The sequence below is a fragment of the Tigriopus californicus genome, chromosome 7 (assembly GCF_007210705.1).
Source record: "Tigriopus californicus strain San Diego chromosome 7, Tcal_SD_v2.1, whole genome shotgun sequence".
In the NCBI taxonomy this organism is placed as follows: domain Eukaryota; kingdom Metazoa; phylum Arthropoda; class Copepoda; order Harpacticoida; family Harpacticidae; genus Tigriopus; species Tigriopus californicus.
In genome coordinates, this window is record NC_081446.1 from 2454111 (window position 1) to 2471236 (window position 17126).

At 39.3% G+C, this 17126-nt stretch overlaps 1 protein-coding gene and 1 long non-coding RNA gene across 2 annotated transcripts; both read right to left on the reverse strand.

Annotated features, from left to right (window-relative positions):
- Nucleotides 1–2055: 2055 nt before the first annotated feature.
- Nucleotides 2056–4084, reverse strand: LOC131883000 (uncharacterized). The gene is made up of 3 exons (XR_009373563.1): nt 3529–4084; nt 3340–3457; nt 2056–2271 (listed from the first exon to the last, which is right to left on the reverse strand). It is a non-coding gene; the product is annotated as an uncharacterized LOC131883000 (long non-coding RNA).
- A 4953-nt stretch (nt 4085–9037) lies between these two features.
- LOC131882995 (uncharacterized) lies at nt 9038–13337 on the reverse strand. Its single transcript, XM_059230315.1, has 3 exons — nt 11943–13337; nt 11755–11872; nt 9038–9443 (listed from the first exon to the last, which is right to left on the reverse strand). The coding sequence occupies exons 1-3, from the start codon at nt 13253–13255 to the stop codon at nt 9366–9368; spliced, it is 1509 nt and encodes a 502-aa protein (XP_059086298.1). The 5' UTR covers nt 13256–13337; the 3' UTR covers nt 9038–9365.
- Nucleotides 13338–17126: the final 3789 nt, after the last annotated feature.

Sequence of the window (17126 nt, forward strand, 5' to 3'; positions counted from 1 at the left end):
CACCTGGGCAATCTGGATATTGGAATTGATATCTATCGGTGTGAAGAAACGCGCAAAGTTGGCCAATTTCTTGATATGCTTCGACAAAATGGTAGTGGGGTCAACTCAAGGGCGGCCATTAAGTAATAGTCACATACAATGATTTGAAAGCCGATTTCACTTCAGATTTATCCAAGAGTCATAGCATGGTTGCTTCAAGTTTATCCCTTCCACTGTCTCGCAGCTGTTGATTTTTAGGGTGACTATGTGTCCAGGGTAGAGCCATCCTTGCAAAAGGCTTTAGAACCATTGTGACCGTCATCTAACTGGTGGACAAAAGGAGTAAGCTGATCATCAAAAAATCCAGCTTTAGAGTGCTGATGTTAATCAATCTGCCTACCACCAATCTTCCAATCCAGTACTGCCGAGATTGGTCCTGGATTGGGTTTTTTGAGGTGAGGTCTACGAGTGGTTTGTGACCTAAAACACCAATCTCAGACCAATATCAGCATTGCTGGATTACAATCTGCAGTCAATCTAGCCGTGCATTGCAGATTGGTAATGTACTTTAGAGTCGGTAAGGAGACAACGCCGACCCAATTCTCTTCAGGCTACCACCTGGGGTCACGTAAGAATGAAGTTGACGATTTGTGAATGTGGCAGCTTGACAGCTGTTGGTGCCAGATGGTTTGGTCTTAAAATAGCCTAAGAAAACATCAAACAATCAAAATTTTCCCCCACTATTTAGCAATAAGTCGAATTTTCCGCCACTTTTTACCCATCCCGCCATTATTATCCCGGGATTATTTGATTGTCTAAAACATCTTTTTATTGTCAAATTGTTGATTGGCACATGTTGTCGCTTGCAATCTTGTTTCTACCGAAAAAAACTGGTCAAAAGCAATTCCATAGGGTTGCCTATTCGAACAAAAATGGTTCATCGAAGATTGACAAGAAGGCGCGCATTTCAAAGTTGAGTATAACCAGCTTGCTGACATAACAATAATACCTTCAACATTGTATTTGACTTAGATCATGGGCACTTCATTTGGATACTCAAATTAGATTAAGTCAAAATACTTTAGACACATGCGTACATTTACAATTTGAGTTTAGATAAAAAAAGCGCTCTAAATATTTCTCTAAGTAATTTGTAACGAAGATTTAATATTCTATTCAACTAACCAAATTTACAATGTTTCTTTGGGCTAAAGCAAAATTATTAAATATGTAGGAGTAGCAAATTAAGGTTAATATGATTATCATTATCAAACATACAAATTATAATTTTCTTCAGTGTCTTGGATTTGGTTTACAATAAACCAAAACCCCCATTCTAATTCAAATTAAAAAAAGAATATATTATCACTCAAATAAAAAGGACCAAGTAAGCAGGAAATATAACCACATGAAATGGCAATTTGAAAATAGAACTTCAATGAACCTTGAGAAGAAACAGCTTGCAGGATTAAGTCCTTATACTCAAGATGTGGCTGGCCAATCGACTTGTACAGAGTTAGCATCGTGATGCCATCTTTGGACTTAAACGTGCGATATATCCAACCACACATTTGAAAAGCTGACCTGACATCATGTATGTCACTAAGGAATCCCTCGACCTTAACAATTTCCTTCCTATCCTAAATGAAGCTTCTTATCCAATTGAGAACATTGCCTTGGATCCCAATCTCATGGAGCCTATTCAACAAAAGGCCATGATCTACTTTATCAAAGGCCTTGGCAAAATCAAGATAGACATCAACTGACTCGTGCCTTTCCAGTCCCTCAATGACCTGCTCTAAATGCTCAATCAGTTGGGTAACCGTGCTAAAATTTGCTCGGAACTCGTTCTGGCAAGAGGGAAGGACTTATTGACTTCAAGAAATTCAACATATTTGGACTTCATGATCTTCTCAAACACCTTTGCAATATTCGAAGTGAGAGAAATAGGCCTATAGTTACTGGGTAGCGACAAGGGGACAAGGCTGTGATTGACCAATTACGCATTGAAGAAAATGCGTTATTGGCATTGTAGAAACATATGAAGAATAAGTAAATATAAGAGACAACAGGAAGACCAATTCTCATAAATAAATTAAGTTTGTAGGAATGTACGTATTTTATCTGTCCTCTAAAAAGCAGATCGCTCCTTTCCTACACACACAGCAATTGTAGCACATCCACACATATATGACTGACTTTGAGCTATCGTTAAGAGCAATTTGAGCAAAGGAATTGACCATTTTTGGGATAGCATTTCATTCCACCATTACCAAACTTTGTCAAACAACTCTGAAACAAAAATATAATGTCAATCGCATTTTTGTAAACAAAAATGTTCGTATGTAATATTGTTGAATGTTCGTCATTTTATCACTTTGACAAGTTCAACTTAGAAGTCTCGCATTTTTTGGAAAATGCAATTTCGTCATGTACTGGTGAAACAGGCGCAAAAGTGACAAATTTGAATGCCTCACATCCGTCACCAAGAGCTTTTCACTGCCGCGAGGATCGCAAAACCGATTAATTAAAAAGACAGAAGTAAATTTCTCGCTGCTTTGTAAACTCATTGAGAAACGAACCAAATAAATTTTATCTCATAAAATATCGGGTCAAGTAACAAAATGCATTTGCATGTTTTGAACAACCCAAGCTGGCCCCTAATCCAAATAGAATGATGACGAGTTTTATTGTCCTTGGTCAATCAATCAATTTTGTTCTTGATAGCCTTTAACCTCAAGATCCGCCTTTAAGAAAGTAAGGCTTCAACATATAACAATAGTTTCGACAACAACCATACAAGGTGATTTTAGACGTCATCCCTTTCTAAATTTGGAGACGAGGTGCTCAGCAACGAATGAAGGCAAGACATAAACTACTATTTTCGTGGCTTATCCGCTTCACCACTTATTCGCTTAACCCCTTCCAAGAACCAATTGAATTCTGCGTCGACCGAAATTCTCAACTCAGATTGGTTGAGGCATAAGGCAAAGCGGTCAAGCAGTCAAGGGGATAAGCCACGAAAATATCTGCTATTATGTTTGATGCGATCTTTTACTGTCTTGTCTACTAAATCTATAATGAAAGTTTACTTTGATACGAAAGGTTGAGGGATTTTTTAAATTTTCTTCATGTTGTTGTACACTGTATTTTCTATTGAGAAGTCCTGACCAACTTTGAATCAATAGCGAGGCTCATGAAAGCGTTTTTCCATGAGCAAAAAAGCTAATTCTAGGGCTTGTGACAAAGTTCCATGATAAAATTGGAAAAATATATCACATATAAGCAACCAAAGGAGACCTAAGCCCAACGCCTAACGGTCCAAATATTCTTGAAAATATTTATTTGTCGAACACTTACTTCACAACGATAACAATCTGGATGGTAGGTTCTACCTCCCGCCTTCAACATTTTACCCGGAAGACCACCCAACACTTTTATGACATCTTTGAAACCATAGCAAATATTTCCGAACTTTCTGCAGAACTTTCTAACAGTGAGTGCTGCGTTATACCCAACTAACGCTACAAAAGTAAAACATGATCTTACCTGTTATAACATGAAAAACAATGAATGTTTTTAGACTCATCTGCTTTGAAACGATCATCATCTCCTGCCAAATTGCAGTCACATTGAGAGCAATTAAAGCACCCTGGATGAAAGGACTTACCCAGGGCTTCGATCTTATCGCCTTTCATTACTTGTCTACAAATGAAACAAGTTGGTAAGTGAATGCCTTGAGAAGGACTTGACAAGGTCTCGCTCTTCGATTCTAAAACGGGTTGTGAGTGGGTAGGATAAGGAGAAAGATTGGTGGTCGAAGTATTTGGTTGAGGACAGACTGCTCGTTTCATTGTATTCCGCTCTTTTATTCTATCACCTAAGGATTTGTCCAGTTTATCCACACAAATAGAGATCCTGAAACAATCCGAAAGCTCCGCAAGATCCAAAGGTTTGACCTTTTTTGGCCCGTTGTCGATTGACCAAAACAAAGTAACCTCAGTGACCAGGGTTTTTTTGGTTTTGTCGTACGAATATTCATGTTTACGATAAACTTCGACACATATCTCAGGTTCTTGTAACACCAAGAGGCAAACGGCATTTTTTGCCCATTTGGATTGGTCCATCCGCAACCTTCGGACATCACACCATATACACTGTGTAAGGCCTTGCTCTCCTGNCGGGTTGTGGGGATGAAAAAGATAAAGTGGGTCGGGTAGATGAGTGGGTAGGATATGGAGAAAGATTGGTGGTCGAAGTATTTGGTTGAGGACAGACTGTTGGTTTCATTGTATTCCGCTCTTTTATTATTTGTCCAGTTCATCCACACAAATAGAGATCCTGAAACAATCCGAAAGCTCCTCAAGATCCAAAGGTTTGACCTTTTGTGGCCCGTTGTCGATTGACCAAAACAAAGTAACCCCAGTGACCAGGGTTTTTTTGGTTTTGTCGTACAAATATTCATGTTTACGATAAACTTTGACACATATCTCAGGTTCTTGTAACACCAAGAGGCAAACGGCATTTTTTGCCCCAATTGGGATGTATTGTGGCATCACATCGAACATGATATGGCCCTGAGAGTTGGGTATATCCCCTTTTGGATTGGTCCATCCGCAACCTTCGGACATCACACCATATACACTGTGTAAGGCCTTGCTCTCCTGAAGGTCAAACTCATTAAGCTTCCTGATCACGTCCTTGCTTTTACCACCTTGCATGAAAAATGCACTCTTTTTAATGTCTGCCTTAAGTGAGCCTCTTTTTTGGTGCATCTTTTGGCGAAGGGAACTGATATGTAATTCGTACATCTCGGCCAACCATTTTTTGCTCTCTAAACTGATTAAAGCGAATTCCTCGTCCCCACGATGAATCTGCAAGAGCGAGCACGTGAGTTTCAATTGAGTGCTTTCACCCATCCGTTCACATCTTTAGCCAATGAAAACCCGCGCGTTGCAGCCGTGAGGGCCGCTGTCAAAGAAGCTTGGCCATCCTCTTCCTTTTTGTTCCGGAAAGAGACGATAGCCGCTTTCAAGTGTTGAATACATTCTAGGTTTGGAATTTCGAGGAGCCGATCCAATTTGTTGTTGGCTTTATCGAGTTGTTTACTGATGGTTGATATTTCCCCTTGGAGGGTTTCTATGATCTTTTGAACAGAGCCAGGTTTGATGGGTAACAGAGAAAGCCACGCTTCAAGAATATCAGACACACTTTTAGATTGTAATAGTTTCGTCACAATGGCTAGAGAGCCTGGGGCAACAATTGGCACAACTGACATTCTGCCTGATCTTTGGATTACAATTCACTTCTCGAGGGCGAACTAATGAAACGGTTCATTTTATAACATGTGAAGGTTATTGATTGTTTTAATGATATAAGATAATGAGTTGAGTCTCATAATTTGATTGACGTCTGTTGACCACACGGTTCAACAAGCACACAAGGTCGCTACAAGCATCAATATAACAAAAACTGAAATAGAGTAAATTGAAAACGAATTTCATGGCATTTCCTGTGATTTAAGAGCCTACGTTAAAACTGGAATCATTTTCATCTACGTATGTTTCAAATGATAGCTTAAAATGGAAATTTGCTAGACAAATTTATTGTCGCACTGTATGTACAAATATGCGTTTTGCACTCTCTCGGTCAGAATTACCGCACGATTTGAACCCCATCAAACCATTTTATTAATAACTATTGACAAACCATCAAATTTTAGGTCATTGTGCCCACATGTACAGATTAAAAATAACAAGAAATACGTGGTCTTAAACATGGAAGAGTATACACTGAAGTATATTTCGCACTTTAACTGCTTGCCATGAACAAGCCAAAACAGTAACATTTAAAAAAAAGCACTTCAATGTAATTGTTTTGGCAATTATTCCGTTTGATGCCCCGTGTCCAAGCTTAAAGATATCATTGTAACATGACAAATCATCAATTTCAATGGAATGCATCTGTTATGTAAGACCTAAAGAAGATCGATACTAATTGTCGCATGCTTATCATCAGTCGTTATTTCATTTATGTTGTTCTCTTTCACATCTCTCATTACCCGCCCTAACACATTTGCGTTCATCTACACAAACATCAGGGTCGTCCAATTTTAATCGGGGTAACCGTGGTTATTTGCGGGCGGTCCGTGATGCAATAAACGGAGGGGTACGTACGAATTAGTGTCGCTAATATAAATTTTGAAGACCTTCTGGAATTTATCACCAACGGCGAAACAAGTCACTTTTCCGACCTTTGATAATAATGTTGATGTACGAGTGCAAAGTCCAATAAGCCCACCTGACAATTCATTCTGTGGCAAAACCAGACGAAAAGAGATGGTCAGGGAAGCAATTATGAGATTGAATTTCGAATAGGCAATGTCCATCACTGACTGCAGGATTTTGGTTGGGTTATTTCATTAGTCATACAGGTCTTCCGATTTTGCCCCATTCGCGGTGGCACTCCAATTCTAAACAAGCATCATGAACGATCAAAACGCCTATACAAAATCCTTCGCCAAAGGTGGCAAGGCCGGCACCAAGCGAAACTTTCAAATTCTTGATGGACTCTTACGGCGAAAAGTGGAGTTTTCAAGGTTTCGACAATTGCAAGAGGTTCGGGAGGGTTCTGAATTGTGACGTAGAAAATATCCAAACACCAATGTGGAAAAAGATCGACGTTGAATTTCCCTGTGTAATATCCCTATTATCATACAGTCCATTACTCCTAAAGAAACCAATGGTCTTACGGAAGGATATTAGAACTTCATCCTAGGCGTGATAATCAAGTTAGAGCAGCCACTATTCAAACATCAATCACCAAGAAAATGATTCGAAGACCGTTGAGCAAGCTCAGTTACTTCGAGAATTTCATTACAGATTCAAACTAATCGGCGATTCCTCTCCTACCAGGACTCAGACCAAAACAGTCTTGGGTCTTCTTTTTTTTGTCCGGGAGTGCAATATCCCTATTATCATACAGTCCATTACCCCTAAATCTAGTTTTCTTTTAGATCCGTGCTGTAAGACAATAATAAAGGGCAGTTGAAACAAACTCATTAAGATTGTTGTCTTAAAGCACCGATCTAAAGGAAACTAGATTTAGGAGTAATGGACTGTATAATGATAGGGATATTACTCCCTGGATGTTGCTTTCATATGTGGTCTTCCCAAATCAACCGTAGACAATATAGTCCTTCAAGCCTTGGGTATATCCACTGACTCTAGAGATATGGACTGCAAATGGAAGCAAAAATATCCTATCTACTAAACCGTTCATCTTATTCCAAATAAGCAATTCATACGACCACAAGATCTTGTTAAATAAATGAACTCAGCCAAGTTTGAGCCTAAACCTATGTTTAGGAAACTCAGGGGACACGTTCAAAGTTATGTAGTAGACACAAAATTAAACTATGTTTAATTAAGATTATGTAAAAAGACATAAAATTTGAATTTTCGGCCTGCTCTTGGGCAGCTACATAAGCTTTTGACAACATAACTTTGAAACGATCGACTTTGCATGTAAATGATATAAAATTGACCTACCATTAATTGAAGAGATCTATGTTTCTTATTTTATTACTTTAATTCGAAAAGTGGCTCAGAGTGGCTATGACCATGAGCAGGCCGATTTGGCGGGAAGCTCGTTCGCAGTCCATATTTCTAGAAGTCCGTGGTATATCCAAGGTGTCGATGGCTTCCAAGACTCTTTCTTGACTGACATCCACGAACGGCTGGTAAATATTTCTCTTGAAACTTCATCCATCCCCATATTTCTAAAGGCCATGCTTTTTTTGAGGAAATTCGTCACTTGACCGGAGGGCTGGGTCAACTTTTACGCACCTGTGGGTGCGAAGAGAAGAGAAAGTGAATCCAAAGGCTTTCTCCATCAGGGCAATGCGAGACCTCACGGTAGCGAGGGGGACATAGAGTTCTTCAGCAAGAAAGGTAATAAGTTGCATGGACATCTACCCTAAAGCCCAAATTGAATCCCATGCGACTTTTGGGTGTTTCTGAAGCTCAAGAAGCCTCTTACCGGACAACGCTTTTGTGATATCCCGGTGTTGTTCATGCTCGTTCAAACGTATTCTAGTTATGTATCTATAAAATTGAACTAACCATTAATAAAACACTTATCAAGTCCATTCAACTACTTCTGGGTGATGTGAACTCACAAGTATATGACAGCTTTGTCACCCACGGTGGTTATATTTCCTGATTAAGTGCTTGCTCAAATGCCAAGACTTCTAGTTGCCAATTTCTTTGCTAAATAAACAAAAGGAACAATTTTTGTTCAATAAGTATCTTTAAAAGTAGCTCATATTAGTATATTAGTGCACTTAAAATGCATTTTTAAGTACCTTTGTGCAAAACCTAGCCAAACAATATTATCAGAACTCTTAGTTTTGCACTGACATCAAATTTTATCAATATCTATTCAGCAGATGCTTAGTTATTACAGTTTTGCAATAAAATAGATCGGAAAATGACATAAACTTACCTTAGTTAATTGCAAAAAAACAAATGATGAGCTTTTATGATAGCATAAAAATAAATTATATTCTTTCAGTTTCATAAACATTTCCCTAAAGCCTAAAATTAATTAATAGAGGCACTTAAAATCTCTTAAGTATTTGAAACTTCCAATTATTCTTTCTTCAACTTGGCAAGGTAGACTAGCCAATCTTGGGGTTGAAATTTTACAAGGATACATCTGTCAGTTTAATTTTCAAATTTGTCACTTTTTGCACGGATAATTTTCTACGTACCAAAAGCATTTTCATCAAATGGTAATAAAAATGTCTTAAACTTCACGATCACAAATCAATAAAATCATGGTCAGCAATTATGATATTATAGTTATGAATTGTTTATTTTTAGTAAGTTTTAAGTGATATTATAAACTGTTCTTTGATTGTTCTGCATGTGTAAGAAAGTTGCTTGCAAACCGACTGCATGGGGTGCTTCAATAGTTCTTTGAAGATGACAAGCCTCCTATTCATTTTCGAAACATGGCTAAGGAGATGCCAAAAATACATTAATGTCGTGGAATATCATGTTGAACAGTCATAATAAATATATTTTCTGTGTAAGGTCTCATTGCCGAGTTATATGATCATAATAATACGAATTTGATAGCCTTCGTACTTGTTTTGGTGATTTTGGTGCATCTGTGTATAAAATGAATTCAGTTCTGAGATCACACATGGCCACTTCAACTTGACCCTTTTTCTGGAGGTTCCTTTCGATCAAGGTGACAAACATAAATAAATCATAAATTTCCTTTGGATTCCTCTTGTTTCTGGTAGCTCTTCAGGAATCAATGACAAAATCTAACAAGCTTTTGGTTAGCATGCGCAGAGGCAGGTCTTTGAACACCATTCATGCACATTTTGAGCACATGAACTTGCCATTCTTGGGATAACATCTCTCTCCTCCACCGAGCTTCGTACCACAATTCTGAAACGTAGAATTGAATACAATTGTTATATATTTCAAGCAAGCACAAGGCGGGGGAGATGCTATGAAAACGTGAAGAAGAGTTTTTTAAATTGGTGGTTGATGACATTTTCGGTGACGAATAAGAAAAAAGTTTATGTGAAAACCCTGGAAAAATCTTGGGCCTAATCATACCCAATCTGGCAATGTTCGTTTCGGTGTGGTGAAATAAAAAAAAACAGGAAACCGAGATTTACGGAATACATCATGAGAAAAAGTGGTCTTATTAGTATATCTATGGAATTAGGTAGTAGGTACGATTATCTAACCTTGAAGCCTTTTTTAAGTTCCATTTTTTGCCCACCTGTTTTAGATATATAAGTTGCGGTTCAACCTACCTCCAGTTGGAATCTTAAGACCCAATTGGTTTTTAGTCAACTCATAGTATGATGGATAAAGTGTGATGGGGCAATGTGAATAGGAATTGTAAGGGCTTAATTTGGGACATTATTAAGATTTTCAAAATTATGCAAGAAAAGAAACTCAAGATGCAAATAGAGATGCGAAAAGTAAACCCAGGATGCAAATAAACTTCAATGCTACTTAATACTGTTATGGGATATTGAGCCAGTTTTAGCAATATGTTAAGCTGGTCACACAACTCTGCCCATTTTAACCACTCATTTTTTACCTATTTGTTTGTAATCAGACACTCTCCTTGATGTTTTATTCATTTACGCGGCCAAGAGTTGGAATAAATGATTATTGCACTACAATTAGATTTGCTAATGCCAAAACGCAAAATATGCATCATGATAAACACAAAAACGGGAAATATACAATATCAATGCGAATAAGCTTGATTTATGCCATAAAATGAATACGGTACAACATATTTCTTTCCATCTCTACAGATTACTGTCTTTAGTAGAGCTTACACACCAAGCATTTGTTTTCAGGCACAAATCTCCAGATATTGGGAAGCCACGCTGCCTCATAAGCATAGAAAGGTCCTCCACCTTAATCATGGTGAAGTGGTTTGTTGACAAAAGTAATTAACCGCTGTTGGCAAAGTCAAGTGTAGACAAGGTTTCAGGGAACCAAATTATCATCAAAATAGTAAAAGTACATTTTTTTTCGGCCCACACAAAACCAGCCATAAGGAGCCTAAAATGCATAGAAATTTAAAAAGGGCCCACGATGCAAAAGATGCAAATAATGGTTCAGGATTAAATATATGCAAATAAGGATCCAGGATGCTAATAAATTTAAAGTTTGAGAACCTTTGTCATTTTATGATGTTTTAGAATATATGTTTATAACACTTCAAACAAAATGTTCCCAGAGCAAAGTCTCAGTGTTTGGGCCAATTTGTTGAAGCGGTCCCTTTATATTTATATTGACTGGGCTAACGACGAAAAAGAAAAGCAGTGAAAAGTCAAATTGGCGCTCTGCGTTGGGGCCTTAAAGGTGTTTTCTGCATGAAAAGATTAAAGACAAACGTCACGGCCACCACTCACTATGATCCAAGAAAGTTTTCAATCATCCTCTTGATTGTGCTGATTAAGTTAAAGGAATAAGTTTTGGTCTGCTTTTGACACCGCACACTTATCCTACCCTAATTGCAGAATTAGAACGGATTGTCTAGAGGGCTAGTCAAGCCCTCTAGAACTGTCTATTATGTCAGATCTAACTTTTATAGCAATAAAGAATATGTTTTAGGGAAGCAAATTGTGCAATTAAGAAAGAGGACTTTAAGTTCAATGATCAAAACATAATGGTTTGGCCCAAGAACGACCAATTTTGAAAATCTAGATGTTCATTCCTAGAGAAAATGTGGACACGAATCTAGGTTACCTTTGAGGAGGTGACCACCTTAAAAATTGCCCTTTTTGAAACCACTGCTAATTACGCAGAGAGCAGTCGATTGTTGTATGTCATATGTCATTCGTTAAAGATAGACTAATCAACGAAACTATGTAACGAACATATTGACTTGGCCTTCGCTTTGTTCACGGATTTCTAGAGTAAAGCAAAAACTTGCGCACCAAAAAGTGTACAATTTTCAAAAATCTATTTGATGGAGTTTTGTACCGTAATCAATCACCGCAAAGTAACTATCGATTATTAATTTGGGAATTTTTCTTCAAGTTGTGATGAACGACCTCAGAGAATATTGCCCCTTCCGGCATCGAATATTTTTTTATATATATTTTATTGCACAATTCTCGAACAAGCCAGAGTTTGACAAGCCAATAATTACTGGGGAGCGACTTACCTTCCTTTAAAGATGTTGCCTTACAAATATCAAGTTTGTATTTCCCCAACTTACCTCACAACAGTAGCAATCCGGATGGTAAGTTCGACCTCCAGCATTTAGGATCTGACTCGATGGGCCTCCTATAACTTTAATCACTTCTTGACAACCATAACACACTTTTCCAAATTTTCTATTGAAAACAAACCAAAATCTGTTAGATGCATCTCAGCCACCTCCTTTGAGGATAATGTTAGTCTTACTTGTTATAACATGGAAAACAATGGATCATCATTGCCTCGTCTGCTTTGAAGCGATCGTCATCACCCGACAAATTGCTCCCACATTGAGAGCAATTGAAGCAACTCGAATGAAAAGAAGAACCCAGAGCTTCTATCTTCTCACCACTTATATGTTGTCTACAAATTGAGCACGATGGTATTTGGACCCTTGGATTGGACTCGGGCAAAGTCTCGGTCTCAAATGTACTTCCCAACTCTAAAATGGGTTGATGAGCAAGTGATGGAAGATTGGAAGTCGAAACATTTTTCCGTTGAGGAGGGAATCTTGGATTCAGGGAGAGCTTCCTGGATCCCTCTAGTTTTATGCCACCTCTTCTGAATTCATCTAGTTTGTCTTTGGGTATGGTGATAGGGTAAGGTTCCAATGTTAGGTTCGAATTTGGAAAAATGGCCTCATGTTTATCGTTACCAATGGACCAAATCAAGGTCACTTTTGGAATAATGGTCCTGTCCTTTCTTACGTATTCAACCTTGCGATGGACGCTGACTAAGATTTCGGGTTCTTGCTTCACCAGGATGTAAACGGCATTGATTTCGTCAATCGGAATGTATTGGGGCATCACTTCGAAAGAGAGATGGTCTTGGGTGATTGGAATTCTCTGCCTTGGATTGGTCCATCCAAAACCTTCTGACATCATCCCATAAGCACTCTTTAAAACCTTGCCTTCCAAAAGGTCATATTCTTCAAACTTGTGCATTGTCGCCTTTCGCTTATTATTTTTGATAAGAGGATTGGCATTTTCAGCCTCCTTCGTATCCTCAGCTTTCCTTGTCACAATCTTTTCTTGGAGGTCATTTACCTGAAGTTTGTAAGTCGCAGCCAGCCTTTGTTTATCCAATGAGCTCATCAATGCGAAATCTTCATGTTGAATCTTAAGCAGAGCGCAAGCAATTCGAAGGCTGGAGCTTTCCACCCATCCTCTGACTTCATCGGACAAGGTGAAGGCGTCTTTGGCAGCCTCGGCTGCAAGGTTCAGTTGTTCTTCGCCTTCCCTTCTCTTTTGGAACTGCAATGAGATGAGGGCCTCTTTTATGAGTAGAGCACATTTTTTGGCAGGTCCATTGAGGATGCGATCCAGCTTTTGGTTTGCTTGATCCAGTTTTTTATCGATATTTGAATATTCGCCTTGGAGGGTCCCAATGATCTTTTGAACGGAGTTTGGTTCAATGGGTAGAAAAGACAGCCAAGTTTGAAGCACATCCGTGACAGTCTCACTTTGCATTAATTGGTTCACAACGAATAGAGAGCCTTTGGCTATTGGCACAAGTGCCATTCTTCTAGACCCTCTCTTTGGGGGGGTTGCAATCTACTTTTGCATGAATTGATTGATAGGTGCGCTCAGGTTTTAAAATGTGAAGATAAACTTATTGAGCGTTTTACTGCTTCAGAATTATCAGGAGCGATTAGTTTGAGGCTTGTGGACAAGACGGCTTTACTCAAAAATGCACGTCTCATTCAGCAATACCGGGGTCAGATTCGTGTCAATCTTATTTTCAAGTACAATTGATCAAGATTTCATGTTTTATCGCTTGAAAAGTTATTTAATTACGTGTATCGATATTGTTCTTTGCATTTGTTTCTGCTCTCCTGCACATGCGTAGCCATTTGCCGTTATTAGGGAATCTATTTTTGTCTGCAGGGTATCAAAACATTTATTGATTTTTCTGTTGCAATAATGATGTTAAGGTAGGTTACTTTGAAATATTCATAAAAAACTTTCAAAATATCATTAGTTGTGATGCTCCGCATTAATTTAGAAAATGATTTCTAAAAAAAACGTTGATGACAAATTTCTCTGCACTTCGATCAATCATTCCATTGTCTCGTAAAGCTCAAGCTGCCATCAATGACTCACCAAAGATCCTGAAAAAACATCAATAGGCACATTTGCCCATATCAAGGTAATAAATTCGAATTGAAAAATGGCCAGAAAGAAAAGTATCTATGTGTCGATCATCTTTAGCAATGTATGTTTTTCCAAATGTTTGTGTGTTAAAACTTGCCCAAGAAATATAATCGCAATTGCATTGGCACAAATGCATTGAATCACAATTGCTCTGAGTTAACTTGTTATCAATTAAAAATGCACAGCAATATTATTTTGATAGCGTATGAATCCCAGCATCCACAGTGCTTTTGTATAAATAACAAACAAATGATAGAGAGCTACATGGTTCGAGTATTTACCAAGACTCTTTGTCTAGACAAAGAAAAACGAGGACGGGAGAAACATTTTATCATGCAAGTTTGATGGCTCTTGCCCACCATCCACAGAAATATCGCGTTAAAGATTTTCGTCATACCCGAGTTCTCTCAGATTCTTTTTTTCTTAATATGGGGACTTATTGAGCTGCCTATTCAAAAGTCCTAAGAGATTAATCTTCTTTGACATCGTGTGGCTTCAAATCCGTTAATATCTTAAAACACACAATAAACTACCTGATCCCATGTACCATATGTGTGGATTAGGCAATCTAACCTCAGTTTACAATCTCTCTTCGAATGCGCCATTGATAAAAAGATTTCACTTTGGAGGGACTCTACTTTGGAGTCCAAAGTAGGATGAAGCAATTTCACACCTTGCTGTCCAACCTGAAAGTTGTCCTGGCACGCCCAATCAGCGTGCTTTTCATTTAAGTCTCACCTTTAACTTCTTTGAGGAAGGAAAAGTCGACATTCTGGGACGAGACGTTCTTTTAATCTTTATGACCAATATAAACATTTTAGATACGAACCGCCTGATCAACTCCCACGCTATCCCCATGAATATTTGGAAGGGAGTACAAACAGCGAGGAACTCGAGGAAGAAATCAGGCGCCCTTTTCTTTGCTTCCAAAATCGACGCGAGTAAATCTTTTTAATCATGAAGTCAATGTTGTGAATCGGATTCCAGGGATTCCAACTTGTCCACTATAAGGAATGAAGGTGACTTCTAATCTGAGACCTAAGAACATGTACTATAGAAATATATAGGATGTCAAAATATCAAAATATCAGGTGTTCGGATGATAATAAGTGGACTGTATTTGGGTTTAACCTTCGATTCACCGTTCTTCTCTTTATTCATCTCGTCCTGAAGTGTAGGATCGGCTGACATGGCTTGCAATGCGGCTCGCATTTCATTTTCCGCCCCGGGGAAGTTTGTCCCATTATCTGAATAACCGTAGGTGGGTTTCCCTCTCAGGTTGCAGAATATCCGGGGAGTTTTCATAAGATCCACCTTTAATTGCGATTGGACTAGCTCCAGATGTACAGCTCTTGTGACCATAGAAGCAAAAAGACAACCATATCGCTTTTCAGTCTTGTTCCTTCCTACTCGCACCTCAAGGGGCCCAAAATTGTCAAAAGAGGTCCCATAAAATGGCGGCACAGAATCAGTCTTTCTTCTGGCAGATCTGTCATCTTCTGTGTCAATGGTCTGGCCGATATCCGTTTCTTGAACATTTACTTTGAACTGTCTTCACAAGTTACCTCCCCTTTAGTATCCAGAAGTTACCTCTGACCTAGGTGTGCTTTGTCCCAGAATGCAGATTTTCCCGGTGTTTACTTCAACTACAAGTTGCGCCATATTGCTCTTCGGGTTCATAATGGCTGGATGGCGGGCATCGTACGGCAACTCTGAGGAGCCCACTCGACCCCCAAGCGCAAGAGTCAGTTGTCATCCAAGAAAGGGCAAACTGTGCCAAATACGCACTCTTCTTCAGGTCCGCTCTTCTGATTGCTTCTGATTCCAATCCGTAACTCACCCTCCGAGACCCTCGGATGATGAACACTGAAGCCTCCCCAATTTCACTCCGCGTCGATGGCCCAACGTTTTAGCATTTTGATTCCTTTGAGATAGCTTGCCCCGTTTCACATTCTGGATTTTATTGATAAAATAAAGAATCCATGCGAACACTCTTTTGGCCCGTCACCATGAATGGTATTGATCGAAGTTGAACCATGGCTCATTTTCTTCTGCATTAATAAAAACGCTGAAGTCCCACCTAGGTCTGATTTCATCTCGAATTTGTTCTGGTGGTAGATCTTTTGGCCACATTTCCTCTGATTCCTTGAGGAATGAGGGGCCATGGATCCAGTTGGCACATATAAGAGGAGTTTCCTCCAGACAAGATCTCAGAGTCTCATCAACTTCATTGAGGTGACCCAGAAGGTGACGGCACTCTTTGGGATTGGTCAGTGTCTGGATTTCACCAACCCGGTTGGAAACAAAATGCTCACAAAACGAGACGGTCTTACGGGACCAATGTCTGGTGCACGTGATATCTGTCCAAAATTTCCTTCGGTGCATTTTCAATATCAATCTCAATCCGTGTTATACATAAGCACAGAGCCTAGCCCCCAATAAGGGGGCCTGCAGCTCTAGTTTGACAACAAAAAGGACCTTCCTGGGAGCATTAGCAACCTTTGTTTTTGTCATGATCGAAGAAACTGAAACGACCCCACTATGATAAAAACTTCGTAGATAAACGCCTGCGGCAAAAGCCTCTTCACTGGCATCTCCGAGGCAATGGAGTTGTCGTGTGGCCAGCTGGTCAAGTGCTGGCTCAAGGCATCTTGGGAATTGTACCTGACCCAGCTTCGGGGTGGACTTGATCCAAGCCTTCCACCACGAGACCTCATTCCGAATCCCAAGCCTCCGGTCGTTACCGTCTTTGGATTACAAGACGTCCTCAAGATTGTCATGCCAGCTCATTTCTAGAAGGTTTAACTGAGCCAACTTGATTTTTCCCTTAACAATAAAGGGGGCTGCGAGGCCAAGGGGTGAATACAAAGACAAGACAACCGCGAGCAACGTACGTTTTGTTATCTTGTTTTCCTCATCAATTGGGAGTCTTTTCCCCACATTGACTCTGAGGTTAACTTTTGGAGCATTCCATGTCAGTCCTAGGACGATAGCCTCTCTGACTTGTCCAATAAGTGAAATTGATTGCCATTTATAAACCACTTTGCCAACTAGAATCCACCACGGCCTACCACCTTCCTTTTCACATCATTTTGGCCTTTTTGTTAGCTTCATCTACCGTTCCCGAAGAATCGGCCAAGTCATTCACATAAAACCCATTCTGAATTGTCTCCGTCACTTTTGCACTGTCCGTTCCATGATCTTCCGTCGTCTTCTATAGGGCCAGCATGGTCACACA